Source organism: Ceratotherium simum, chromosome 2 (assembly GCF_057802395.1).
Source record: "Ceratotherium simum simum isolate JZ-2026a chromosome 2, ASM5780239v1, whole genome shotgun sequence".
Lineage (NCBI taxonomy): Eukaryota > Metazoa > Chordata > Mammalia > Perissodactyla > Rhinocerotidae > Ceratotherium > Ceratotherium simum.
In genome coordinates this window covers 24,746,249-24,761,072 of record NC_141901.1, presented here as the reverse complement: position 1 = coordinate 24,761,072, position 14,824 = coordinate 24,746,249, and the positions used below count along the sequence as shown (strand labels likewise).

General features: G+C 40.2%; 1 protein-coding gene across 9 annotated transcripts in view; it reads left to right on the top strand.

The window, feature by feature from the left end:
* The window catches only part of DTL (denticleless E3 ubiquitin protein ligase adapter), an 83,811-nt gene that overhangs the window by 45,762 nt on the left and 23,225 nt on the right, over positions 1 to 14,824 (top strand). For 7 of the 9 annotated variants that reach the window (XR_015554361.1, XR_015554355.1, XR_015554343.1 and 4 more), the window contains exon 15: positions 548 to 658. Coding sequence is in view for 2 of the 9 variants with exons in the window: in XM_087439403.1 (XP_087295529.1) it covers positions 548 to 646 (99 nt within the window). In the remaining 7 variants the exon portion in view is untranslated. Of the gene's footprint in view, positions 1 to 547; positions 2,580 to 14,824 lie in introns of those variants that run through there. The other 2 variants (XM_087439403.1, XM_004424891.3) reach the window with 2 other exon arrangements.

Genomic DNA, 14,824 nt, shown 5'->3' with positions numbered 1-14,824 from the left:
AAAAGCAATTTCAATGAAAAATTGTTTTCACTAATGTGTAAATCTTAAAAGCTTTAAAAAATAATGTGCTAGTCCAAAATATTTCTGATTTTATAATTTCAATCTTTGAAGCTAAAATTTCTTTAAAAGAATTTTTTTCTTTGTGTACACAATGATAATGTAGACTTCTTCAGAAGAGGGTAGCAGCTTGCCATTTAAATACCTATCGTTTGTAAATTTAGGAGGGTGGTTTACTCATTTATTTCAGAGGATGGTAATTGTAACCTCTTTGGTTCCTATTAGGAGGTTTAAGTGGTAAATATTTTCTGTTCACATGAAAAGTCTGTGGCTTTCTTCGTTGCATACTGTCTATTAAGTTTTTATTATATTCAGTACAAATCAGCCAAAAGAGACATTGCTTTCCAAACATTTGGGACTGAAAGCTGGCTGACTAAATAATCAAAATTCTAGGCATCCTAACTTAAAATACTCTTTAGTGATAACTTGCTGAGGTAACAGCTGAACTTTATCTTAGAAAATCTCTGAAACCTAAATTTTCTTCTTCTAGGTCACCATTACTCCCAGCTCCATGAGGAAAATCTGTACATACTTCCACAGAAAATCCCAAGATGACTTCTGTAGTCCTGAACAGTCAACAGAATTATAGATTCTAATCTGAGTGAGTTAACTGAACTTTGGCCCATTAAAACAAGATAAAAAATACAGCAGAGTGACCCTATAACTCTGGTCTTTAGGAAAGCTACCATTTTTTTCATTTTTAGAGATATTCCTTTCAACTCTGAAGTTTACCTTGTCTGGTGCTACTACCATAGTGTATACGCAGCTTCCTCAGGATGCATGCTGTGTTTAAATTTCATAAAGTTAAGTTTGTCACTCTGTAACATTTTGAATTAGTAGTCACTTTTTAAATTATGCATATTCTCTACAATAATAACATCCCAGCTTGTAGAGGCAGAAAACAAAACTTGTCTCTTGTTAACACTGAGACTTTCTGTGCACAGTGGGAAGTATCTGCTAGCCACACAGAAGGCCTGTCTATAAAGGCCAACTGCTGAAGAAGTCTTCTGCTGAAGACCCCTGGATCTATGCTGCCTCAAATATAATTTCATTTAAAATATATAATCTTTTCACTACACTTTTGTGGGTTTTTCTTAAGTATGTGTAAAAATGTGATGTTCACATAAGTACATTTATATTGATTCAGTGTTACAATACAGTCTCTTAAGTTAAAATCATCTTTATTTTAAAAGCTGTGGTAAATGTCAACTCTTTGGAGAAACTAGGAGAACAACACTAGAAACGTTTGTCTCTTTCCCCCAAATATATCTCCCATATGAGATTTAAGGTCCCCGTATTTTTACCAAGCAATCTTACTATGTTACCAACCCCACAGCACATTCTATAAAAGGTTATGGGTTTTGCCATTTATTAGAGGAAGATGTTTATAAAATCATTAGTCATACACTGAAACTGAGGTTTGAATTCAGTCCTCAGTTCTCTAGGGGCTGCAACTTTTTAAAAAATAAGTCATCAGATTTTAAGAAAATGTAATGGTTTCTTAGTGATGTTTTTATAAAAGAAGATAGCTCTGAACTGAAAATCTAGAACCGAAGAAATAAATCTTGGCTTTAACTTGATTTTTTGGATTCTCTTCATATACATAATAAGCAATGACCTTCTGGTATAGACTTGAGCCAAAAAGACATGGAATTCTCTCGATATTTAATATAGAGAGTGTATAGGCTGACTCTAAGTTAATAATGTATAAAATATCTTGAACATCTCTTCCCTTAATCAACAATTATGTATCGATCATCTTGAAATGAACCATTGTTTTATATTTTTCCCCTTTGTAACCTCATAGAAACAAGCTCCGTATACTTTCTATGTACTATGTCCTTGAAAGAGAGTCCAGTCCCCTTCCAATCATGAAACTTGATTCGTTTTATCCATATCCCTGAGGACTATGTAGACTTTATTTGTATTTTTGTCATAATTTTAAAATCTATTCTTAATGATAGCTCTTTGATTCCTCTGATTTTATAAGTTAAGTTTGTAACAACCAGAACTAACTGCGTAGGTCAATTAAACATGGATTCTCCATGGTTTTATCCAAGAAGAAAAATAAAGGGAAGCTATAGAATTGCTGTTTTTGAAACAAAGCACACCATAGCATTAACTGAATATTTAGGAACTCTTATATTTAGTGTTTGATTTCTGTGTGTTAGACTGTGGGAAGGTGTTATTTATGACCAATACCTGCCAATAATGCTATCTATTGCTCTTGCTTTGAAAGCCAATGGGAAAAAGAATTCGTGAAAAAGAAAAGGATAATTAAAGTAGATGATTTTGTTCTTTGTATCCCTGCACATCTCCTTACAGCTCAACTCATTGAAATTGGGGTAAATGTGGCTGTCAGAAACTGCTGAGAGTCTACTGGGTGAAACATGTCCCACTTGGAAAACTAGTACTTTAGATGGGTGCCAAAGGTCAAATGTAATGAGATAATAATTATCCCTACTGTGTCAGTGTCAGACTTTGAGCTGATCCTGACTAATAAAGCCTTTTACCTTATCTGATGTCCTTTTCTGAGCTTTTTGCATTATCCTAGAAGCAGTCTACACAAAAGAACTGTAGTAGCATTCAAGAATCCTTTCTACTTGTTCATTGAATAAAATTTGTTTATTCATCTAGTTCAAGCTGAAAGAAGTTTTATTAAAATACATCTTGCTTGGTCAGTCTTGAGCATTTAAGATGGCTTGGATTACTTGACGAAGGAGGGTGGAGTGTAGTTCTTTTTCTAAACAAGTGTCTCCAGCCCAAGCTTTTCCATTTGAATATACTCCAAGCACTATTGCTACAGTGCTGTACTAGAGTTTCCTTCTGGCTGTTTCAACACAAGCCCTTAATTTACTTTTGTGAGGGTTGACTAATTGGTCCTTTAAAATGTCTCTTTTAATCTGGGCTGCACATTTAACTGATGATAAATCAAGATCATGTGTAGCTAGCCCTATTGGACTGCAGAGGGCATGTTCAGCCCATCACCCCCATCCCCAGCCCTAATAGCTTACAACTTCACTAAGACTTTTGGCACACCCTGTATAGGAGGCACTTTTTAAAACCTCAACTGTGCAATATGGATGCCTGGAAATAATGTGTGGGTGTGTATATATATGTTGCTTTAATCCCCAGCTTAAAATTAGCCCATAGCCGTGATCTTGTATAGGTCAGATATCAGTTGAACATATGCTTTTTAAGAGCCTATCATAGCAGATGCGTGCTGCTGTTAGATCTGTTTTTCTGCTTTTCCTAGTCCCAAGAGGGTCTTGACTTCCTTTCACACTGCTCTTAAAGCAAAGGCCAAGTAGTCTCACAGAGAGAATCCGTTCCACAGCTATGTAATGTGGGCAACATTTTACAGATGTGTGTCATAAGAGAGACTGGGTGAGAATGTCATACTAGAGAAACTGAGTTTTTGTCTTCCTAATGACAATTAGGCATGGGTGGTTTCTGCTTCATGATTCTATCAAGTGCTGAATATAGGCCCGGGTGAGCTCTTGCTCACCAGATCTCACTGCTTCTCACACAGGGCTTCATGGATTATTTGCCTGCCCTAGGTTTGGATCATGCCACACCACAGAGTAACCAGTTACTCATTAAATTCTTGGAGATTATGGAAAAACCTACGTTATGCATTAGCTCTTTAGATATCAGTTGGAAATTACAGGCAGGCCGAATACAGCGTTTTGTTGAACATGAGGTGAATCTAGTGCTTCATTAGATCTGATGCCAGGAATACAAGCCCAGCTTGTTATAAGGGACCCATTTTGTTGTCTAAAGTGGTAGAAAAACCTGTTTTATTTCTGGGCTACATTTGCATACAAGCTAAAATGTGTAGGGGTTGTTATGGAATGATGTAAGGTCTTAAGTCAGCCTTTAAAAAAAATCGCCTGAGCATATTAAGTAGCTTGTTCAGATCAGTATATATACAGCAAATGTGTACAACACAAATGAGAGGTATTAGATTAAAGAATAGGCTTGTTCCATCTCAAAAGCTCTTCCCTCCCACTTCCCTGCTAAGCCAAGAGAGAGGATTTCAAGGATATCTAACCAGGTTCTTTATTGGGAATTTGAAATTCCCAATATTTTACTATTCTGTTTACTATTCTGTTTATGCTCCATTTCTCTTTAATTTTTTTTTATAATTTTATTTTATTTATTTTTCCCCCAAAGCCCCAGTAGATAGTTGTATGTCACAGCTGCACATCCTTCCAGTTGCTGTATGTGGGACGCGGCCCCAGCATGGCCGGAGAAGCGGTACGTCGGTGCGCACCTGGGATCCGAACCCAGGCTGCCAGCAGCGGAGCGCACACACCCAACCACTAAGCCACGGGGCCGGCCCTCTTTTTAATTTCCTTAACTTGTCACATGCCCCTTCCTGTTTTGACATTCTAAATAATTTGTATTTGGACTGTTTGGTGGAATATGAATAGCTCATTTCAAAATGCCTTTGACTGGAAGGTGTTCAGTTCAACCAACGTTTATTTATTCACCTGGGTGTCAAGCCCTGTGTGAGGCACCTGGTCTGCAAAGAGTTCTTCCCTTTATTTTTGGTTGTCAAAGGAGTCACTTTATCCAATGGCACGTCAGTAGGCTAAAGTCAGCCTTTGAGAGAAACAGGCAAAGATCAGATTTTTGAGTCCTTTGAATCAAGTTGTTTGTGAGCAGCTATTATGTGGCAAGTGCTATCTAGATGCAGACTCTTCCCTCCAGGAACTTCATTCAACTGCTGCTTAGAGCACCTTTAAATTTTCAAAATGAGATGCTTTTCTCATGCATGTTTTTGTTATATTCTTTACATTATAAATATTAGTTAAAAACATGATCTTTAGAGCCAAACTGCCTGGCTTTGAATCCAAGCCCTAGCTGTGTGACTTTGGGCAAGTTCTTGAACCTCTCTGTGATTCATTTTTCTCATCTGTAAAATGGGATTAGGTGGTTATTACATGCACAGCTCTTAGGACAGTGCCTGGTACATAAGAGCTAAGATTTATTGAACAAATACTCTTAGCTGTTATTCTCATAAGGTAGGGAGGGCAGGGGTATTATCCATATTTGATAAAGGGACATAAGGATTTAAAGGACTTTTCAGTTCTTCAGACTCATTCCTGTTCCCATTCCACTAGAGCTGTGGCCCTCAAAGGTATGGGAACTAAATCAGAATCACCTGGGAAGTTTTGTTTTGTTTTGTTGTTTTAGCAAATGTTGCCTGGGCCTCCCAGTCCTGGTAGCACTTTTCAAAAGGAGCAAGTAGGGCCGGCCCCGTGGCTTAGCGGTTAAGTGCGTGCTCTCCGCTGCCGGCGGCCCGAGTTCGGATCCCGGGTGCGCACCGAGGCACCACTCCTCCAGCCATGCTGAGGCCGCATCCCACATACAGCAACTAGAAGGATGTGCAGCTATGACAGACAACTATCTACTGGGGCTTTGGGGGAAAAATAAATAAATAAAATCTTTAAAAAAAAAAAAAAAAAACAAAAGGAGCAAGTAGGCCTCTGGAAAAAAATCTCCAATTCCCCAGGTGTTTGAGATTCATGACTCTTTTTCCACCAGGGACACATGAAAATTACAGAGGTAATTTCATATGTGGCCTCAGCCACTGTTTAAAGAAGCTCTAATTTGCAAGTCTAACCTGAACTCTTAAGCAAGCCAAAGCCTTTGCTCACACAGAGCCCACCCTCCCATTTCCTCTCTGCTGCCCCCAGTTCTGCTACATTGTTTAAGATGTGTTCACCTTTACAGAGGAAGCTGCAGCTGGCTGGCCTTTAGCACCAACTCTTGATCACTTGTTAGGCTATTGTGTTCCCTGGCCAGTGAGTAGGCCAATAAAATAAGAGGTGAATCTCAAAGCAGGCCATGTTGCTCTCTTAGTAGCTCTGATTTTGTAGGATGCAAGATTCAAATATTCAGTTGAGAAGTATTGTGTAGACTCTAGAGTCTTTTCTTGCATTTAATGAGATTTTTCCCTGGGCTCCTTTTTGATGCCAATAATACTTGTTGCCTTTGTCACAGCAATGCCAAAATACCCGCCATCAAGGTTTCTTTGACATTTTGGTGGACAAACCCAACACTGGGGTTTCCGTTGGCATGTGAGCACGAAATTATGCTGTCACTGCTGCTGTTCAAGACCCTGGTTTCCAATTTATGGGAACTTACAGAATGTGGCATTCTCTTATTAGGAGCTGGCATCTGCACCTCTCCAAACAGACAGTCCCACCACCATGGATCTCCTTCATGGGTTTGTGCCAAAGTTATCAATTCAAATGGAAATGTTAAGGGCTGATTTTCTTTTTTTTTTTTTTTTAATTTTATTTATTTTTTCCCCCAAAGCCCCAGCAGATAGTTGTATGCCATAGCTGCACATCCTTCTAGTTGCTGTATGTGGGACATGGCCCTAGCATGACCAGAGAAGCCATGCGTCAGTGCGCGCCCGGGATCCAAAGCCGGGCCGCCAGCAGCGGAGCGCGCGCACTTAACCGCTAAACCACGGGGCCGGCCCTGATTTTCTTTTTCCTGTTAACAGCCTTACTTTAAAGTCAGAGTCTAAAAGTAATTATAGAGCCCTTCCCTCTAATAATATATTACCAGATTATATATGTTAGTGAAACAACAAACAATAAATCATCTGGCCTTGCTATCTTGATGTGAAGTTAGCAAATATTGTCATGCCACATCATTCGATAATCATTCAGCACTACTCTTTTCCTCTTTTTAATTTCTCTTCCACCTTTTTCCCATCACCTACAATATACTCAAATACAAATTTTCCAAGAATTATTTGAAAAGAAGCATAATAGGAGGATTTACTAAGTGTAACTGTGAAATAATTTAGTAGTGGCTCAGGAACTGAAAAAATTAAAATCCAGTAGACATTGCTGCCTCTGTAATGGGTCAACATTTGGCCCAACAGTTAATGTCAAGTTGGAAGTGCTGCTTCATCAAAAGTCTTTTTAGATTTGGATAGCTTTATAGGGAATAAGATAGGGAATAAGAGAGCCGGCCCCATGGCTTAGTGGTTAAGTGCGCGCGCTCCACTGCTGGTGGCCTGGGTTCGGATCCTGGGTGCGCACCGACGTACTGCTTCTTGGGCCATGCTGAGGCCACATCCCACATACAGCAACTAGAAGGATGTGCAGCGATGACATACAACTATCTACTGGGGCTTTGGGGGGAAAAAAATAAATAAATAAAATTTAAAAAAAAAAAAAAAGGGAATAAGAGACTCAGAGTCCAAAAGTCAATGTTTTCACAGGGGTTGACTAGCAGACAAGTCAAAATGAATAACTTCAGGGTGAGAGTAGGAAGAAGATGGTTATAATAAACATTTCTCAGCTCCCTAATTAGGTCATCGCCTTGAAGTGTTACACCTGTAATTAAGTATCTGGCTTTGGAAAACTATCTCCTAAAACCAAGAAATGTAAGCAACAAAGTCTGGAATTATACATGGAGTGCCTGCAGGATAAGGAAAATTAGAATGTGGTTTTTTTGATGATTGGGAATGGTTTCTAGTCCAGCCAACTCTCCTGTACAATAAATTACACAAGGAGAGGATGCATTTAGAGCAGCTTGTTAATTTGAGTTATCCTGTGGTGTCCTCTTGCCTTCCTGTTTACTTTGACAGCATTTCTAATCTCATTCACTTTTTCCTTTTTCATGTCATTTTGGCCAATTGAATAATGCATGAAGCCAGGGTTGTGGGTTTGATTCCCAAATGAGCCAATTCACTTCACTCTGTGTTCTGTGGCCACAGGCAGCATCTCACATTCCTACCCCAGCCAGCCACCCCACAAGGAGGGTGGACAGAGTGTGTAGGCTCAGTATAATCACTGGATACAAACTCATAGTATGTATCTTCACTATACAACCTGAAGGCATTCTGAATGCCTGTCTTTCCTCTTCATCCTGCCTGAAGATCAAGTTTGTAAACCTCAAACTTTGATCAAACTTATAGATTGTTTTATATATAAAGAATGTTTATAATACACACAATAACCCTATAAGTGGGTGTACTTGTTATCCACATTTTGACAGATAAGGAAACTAAAGCACAAAAGAAGTAACTTGCCCAAGGACACATAACCAGCAAGTGGCAGCTTGTGGATTTGGTTTGACTCAAAAGCCCACAGTTCCAATTCCCATACTATAATGCCTCACAGAAAGAAGCCTTTCCCTGGCTCTCTATTAATCAAATATGTGCTTTCCATTTTGTGCACATTCGAAAGAGAACTCTCAAAATGTCCCAAATACGTTTCCTATTTAAATAATAAAAAAAGAATTACTCCTTGGGAGAGGAAACCATTCTTAACTACAGGAGGAAGGTGGTACACAGATGTAGAAGCTAGAATCAGTACTGATAAAAAAAGAAGATTGACAAACGTGATTGAAAGTTAGAAAAACAGGAACCAAGGCACAGGAGTTAAAATTCTTTAGAAAAAAAGTGGAGAAAGTTTTGCCCACAAACAAGGGAGAGAATGATGGATAAAGATGAGGATACACATACTCTATGATCCAATAATTCTACCCCTGTACCCTAGGGAAGCTCACGTAACTGGGCACATGTACACAGATGTTCATAGCAGCATTGTTTACACTAGGCAAAGGCTAGAAACAACCCAAATGTTCATCCACAGTAGAATGGACAACATGGGATACTCATTCTACTATATATAACCATGAAATGAGAAAGAATGAACCAACTATACATGGCACTGTGAATGAATGTTAGAATGTTAAGCAAAAGAAGCAAAGACAAAGAAATACATACAATATAATTCCATTCATATCAAGTGTTAACAGGCAATGCTAAACTAGTATTGTGGGATACATCCATGGGTGGTAAAAGGCAAAACAAAGATATGATAGTTAATAAGTCAAGACAGTGGTTCCCTCTGGAGGGTTGTGCTTGGGAAGTAACACATGGAGGATTTCCTAGGTTATGGCAAGGTTGTCTCTTGCTCTGATTGGTGGTTAACATGGATGTTTGCTCTATAATTATATCTTTCATTTGTTTTATGCACTTTTCTGTGTATGTTTTATGATTCAAAATGTTTTTAAAAAGGAATGAAGATCAGATAGTTCTCAAGATACACAAGAGGTGGGGATGGGGGAGTTCTAAATAGACTCAATAATAATTATTCAAAGGGAGTAAGTTACTAGGGGAGCCTATGGGATCTTGATACTTTTTAAGAAAAAAGGAGAATCCTCTGTTTTCTCAAAGCAGATGGATGAACTAAGTTGCCTCTACATATACTGTCAAGATTCAGTATATTTATTAACTTTAAAAGAAAAGAACTGAGCTTTCAGCAAACCATGCAATGGCTCAAACATGGGTTTAGGGTTTTCATAACTGAGATTGAGCCGGAAGTCAGCAGGGAAGACTAACAGAGGGAGGCTCCTGCAGCATTGCCAACACTAGAGCGTTTAGCTGCCTAAAATCTCCACACTATATACATTTCTTCCTTTGTCCTTCTCCCCTACTCTTGTGTTTTCTTTCTCTTCCCAGGGTCAATCATCAAATCAAGGCAGAAATGGGTCATAGAAATTAAATTTATATTTTTGTGTGTGTGAGGAAGATCAGCCCTGAGCTAACATCTGATGCCAGTCCGCCTCTTTTTGCTGAGGAAGATTGGCCCTGAGCTAACACCCGTACCCATCTTCCTCTACTTTATATGGGATGCCGCCACAGCATGGCTCAACAAGCAGTGCGTCGGTGCGCGCCCAGGATCCGAACCAGCGAACACCGGGCTGGCCCCCAAATTTGTATTTTAAAGAATCAGAAACTGGCCTGGGGAAGTTAACCAGTTTCACCAGGGTCACAAAACTAGATAGTGGCAGAATCCATTCTGGTATCCCACATTCCTTGCATCCCAGTCCTACTGATTTATTAGCCCTTCCCCTAAATACTGAACTATCCTGCCTTTGTTCAAGACTTTCCTCTGCTTGGAATCGTTTTCCTGCTTATGCCTGCCTTTAAGGTACTCGTTTTTTAATGTCCAGTTCAAACCCCCCTCCCTTCTTATAGGAAGTATTCACAGATTTTCCTAATTAAGCCTTCCTTCCACTCAACCCCATAGTGCCTTGTTTAAACACTATAATAGTGCTAATCACATTTTTTTATAATTATTTCTATGTTCCCTCCACTACATTATACCTTCCTGGATGTTAAACTGGTCTTATTCATTTTTCTGCATGTCCAGTGGTGTGCTGGAGCTGGCTTATACTCATGAGAGCCAATTATTAAATATTCAGGAATTTCGTGAGCTGATTGTTAAATGTTGGTAACCTGAAATCAGTCGTAGTGAGAGTATTTACATTATGGAATAGACAAAAGCTACAAATCAGGACCTTTTTTCTTCTCAGAGAGCCAGCTTACTAGCACATAACTGCACATATCCCACCTCCACCACCCATCCCTGTGCTTGCCATAGTGCCTGGCATAGCAGTTGCAAAAAAGCACGAAGAAGCATGGTCAGAGTGCAGACCAGAAAGTCAAGAGAACTCAAAAAGTGTCAGCTCAGGGGCCCAGGGAAGAGAATTTTTTTGAGAAGTGAGTGGTTCACTGCTGCAGAGAAGTTGAAGAAGATGAAGGCTTAAATAGATAAGGCCAGATTGTTAGGCAGTTAGCAAGGGTGGGAATGAAAAAATAGAGGTAGTTAGGAAATAGGCAGTAAATATAGTTTCCTTCCAAGAAAAGAGAAAGGAGTCTTCCTCTTGTTAAGCAGCTACTGTGTGTCAGGCCTTGCACTAAACCAAGATAACATACAGGCTTGTCCTCAGGCTGCTCCCAGATGCCTAGGGCAGACAGCAAGAGAACAGAACACAATGTAATAAGGGCTCTGATGAAGTCATGACCTGGGGGCTGTGGGAGCACATGGGACTCAGCCTGGGCCTCCAGGGAAGGTTTTATACAGTAGCTGACTCAGAGCTGAGCCCTAGAGAAGAAAAAATTTCCCAGATAATATGTGAAAGAAGGGCATTCCTCACAAAGCAAATAGCAAAATAGCATGAACAACGGCTTGAGGGTGTGAGAGTAGCCTGTCTGAGGAACTCTGAGTAATTCCAGTTTCCCCCTAGGGCTGGAGCAGAGAGAACATGTAAAGAACAGCAGGAGAGGAGGCTGCAGAGGCAAGCAGGGGTCTGGACATCAAGGCCCCTGCAGTGCCACCATACCAAGTTTGGGCTTTATCTCAAAGGCACTGGACAGCCACTGAGGGACTAAGCAGGGGACAAGCACAATCAGACTTTTATTTTAGAAAGGTAATTCTGATAGCAATGTGGAGGGTAGATTGGAAAGGGACCAGACTCCAGGCCATTGACCTAGTTAGAAGGTGATTGTAGTAATCCAAGTAGTAAGGAGGATGGGCCTGATGTAAAGTAATCGCAATGCAGGTGAGAGGACATTGCCAATTTGAGAGAGACTCCTGAAATGGCAAACTAATGCTTTTTTAGGTGGGTAAACGAGAGAGGAATCAAAGGAATCCCAGGATCTTGGCACTGGCAACTGGGTAGATGGCATCATTTGGGAGGAAAGGGATACAATAGAAATGACAGGATTATGGGAGGAGATTATTTTCCTTTAGAAACCTAATGGGTAGCCAGTGGAAATGCCCTATCGGTAGTTGTATGTAGAGGATTGGAGCTCTCAAGAGCAGTCTGAGATGGAAAGAATTTTAGGAGTATTAGGTGTGAAAAGAATAGTTAAAGTGAAGCTAATAGAGGAAATGGGCCAGGGAGAATGTGTTGCACAATGGTTCTCAAACTTGAGTGAATACCCCACCAGTTTTTGATTCAGGAGGTCTGAAGTGGGGCCTGAAAATTTGCATTTCTAACAAGTTCCCAGGCCATGCTGATGTCTGAGAACCACACTATGAGAACCCTTAGTGTGGTGACAAGCCCACATTCAGGATGATTAGAGAAAGAAGAGCTGACAGAAGTGTCTGAGAGGGAGCCATTTTAGGAAGAGACATTCCAGGACAGAGTTCAGGGAGTAAAATTGAATAAAGTCAGGCAAGATAAGAACAAATAATGTCAATTGCATTTGACAATTTAGAAGGTAATATTGGAGCCAGGTGACAGTGTCAGGGAGAAAATGGGACATAGCAAGTGCAATTTACTTTTCCAAGGTGTTTGGCTGAAAAGAGAAGTAAGAAAGGATGGACGCTGGGAGGCAGGGGGAAAGTCATGGTCTGGAAAAGATCTGTGGATGGGAAAGATTAAGTAAATGTATAGGCTAGGAGAAAGGAGGCAGGAAAGAGGAAGAGTTTAAAGACAGGAGTGGGGATAATTGATGGAAGCAGTAAGGAAGGGGATCCAGAACTTTGCCTTAAGCAGAAGGAAGAGCCCTACCTGTGAGGCCAGAGGGGACAGAGGGATGCTGAGAAAGGCCGGAAGAATCAAGGGGGAAAGTTTTGAAGGATAGATATGCCTGGAGCAGGTTTGTAATAATGTTTGTAGGCCAGAGGGCAGGAGCCTGACCAGAGGCAAAGGCCCATGCTATGGGAGAGATGGAGAAGCAATGGGTCAGGGTCTCAGAAATGGAGGCGTGGGGGGCCAGCCCCGTGGCTTAGCGGTTAAGCGCCCGCGCTCCGCTACTGGCGGCCCGGGTTTCGATCCTGGGCGCGCACCGACACACCGCTTCTCCGGCCATGCTGAGGCCACGTCCCACATACAGCAACTAGAAGGATGTGCAACTATGACGTACAACTATCTACTGGGGCTTTGGGGGAAAAAAAAAAGAGGAGGATTGGCAATAGATGTTAGCTCAGAGCTGGTCTTCCTCAGCAAAAAGAGAAGGATTAGCACGGATGTTAGCTCAGGGCTGATCTTCCTCACAAAAAAAAACAAATAATAGAAATGGAGGCGTGGGGGATGGTATCAGGAACAGAGACGGGCAAGGAAATAATTTAGGAAGTGCCCAAAATGGAGCTGCAGAAGCACAGTGCTGTGTATAATCTTGAGAACACAAAGAGAGCTTAAATGCTTCTAACAATCATAGGATGTTGGTTAGATAAATTAAGATATGGCCATTAGGAAAGATGCTATTGTAATGATAGGAAAAAGATAGGAAATAATATAAATTACAAAATAATTGGCGTAATATCTAATTTTGTTTTAAAAGGTATAAATGAATTATGTATATGTTTATGTGTGTTAAAATGTACTGTAGTAGTCAGCACTGGAGAGCAGACTCATAAGTGATTTTTTTTATCATATTTTCCAGATTTTCTATAAGCATATATTAGTCTTGTTATTTTAAAAAATACTTTTAGTTGAATCTTGGGAAGAAAAGGGTTACTTGTTTCTCAGAAGCAGGAGGGAAGGACGAAATAATGAGCACAGATACAGAGAAAATGTATTTTTTTCTAGGATAAATAATCCCACAACAAACATCTTTGTGTGTCTATAAACACGGAATATAGAATCTTATACATTATATAGAATATTTTAAAATATATTTAGTATAATTATGTTATAGAATATTATACATAGAATGCACATAAACATTTCCAACTACTTCTTCCTAAAAGATTCCTACAAGTGGAATTATTGTGACAGTGGGTCTGAAAAACATTAAGTCTCTTGCCTTCAAAGTGCCAACTCATTTTTGAGAAAATTGTACTGTAAATGAGAAGTTTTTGATAGAGATATAAGGGAAGTTGAGGGAATCACCCAAAAAGAAGGTTTTGAAGTCATCTGTAGAGAATAAAGAAATAAGGATGGGGGGCCGGCCCTGTGGCATAGCGGTTAAGTGCGCGCGCTTCCCTGCTGGTGGTCTGGGTTCATATCCAGAACCGGGTGCACCAATTGTCAGGCCATGCTGTGGTGGCGTCCCATATAAAGTGGAGGAAGACAGGCACATATGTTAGCCCAGGGCCAGTTTTCCTCAGCAAAAAAAGAGGAGGATTGGCATGGATGTTAGCTCGGGGCTGACCTTCCTCACAAAAAAAAAAAAAAGGAAACAAGGATGGGTGTGGGGAAGAGAAGGAAAAGGAACTAATATTTATAGTGCCTAATTTGTGCCAGGCTCTATGCTAGGCTCTTAATAATATGACCCTATTAAGGGGATTATTATTATTATTATTCCCGTTGTACAGATAAAGAAACTAAACTTCTTTGAGTTTAAATCATTTGCCCATGGAAGACAGTGAGTAGTAGAGGAGAGATTTAAGTCCTAGCCTCCAAAGACAGTTCACATGAAAATGGCTTGAAATAACCATTATGAGAATTGCAGTGTCTTCTCCCTTCCCTAGAGAATGGAGACTGGGACACTGCAGACCAGCTAACCAGTTGGAGGGATCCAGGGTTATGGTATATGTTGTCCTGAGGGAAGCTCATGTGGGAGCTGATTTAGACATGAGGCAGGAGAGAATGGAAGGATACTCAGATTCTAGATGCTCACTGGGACTTCTGAAGTGATGCCTGTGGTCTCTGGTCTAAATTGACCAGAAATAATAGTCAGAATTGAAATATACGTATGTCCAATTAGGAGTAAGCAAGGGATGATTTAAAAGACTGCTGAACTGCAGCAGGACCTCTGATGAAAGTCAACAAACTTTCCACAGAGTTTATGATCATCTTGTGGTGAGACATAGTGTAATATCTCACCCAGATTCCCTAATCTTGACTCTGCCACTTACTAATGCTGTGACCTTATGCAATTTACGTAATCTCTCTGAGCCTCAGTTTCCTCATCAAAAAATGAGAAGTGTAATAACAGTACTTTCCTCATTGTCATTGAAGGATCAAATGAGTAAGTATATGTAAAGTG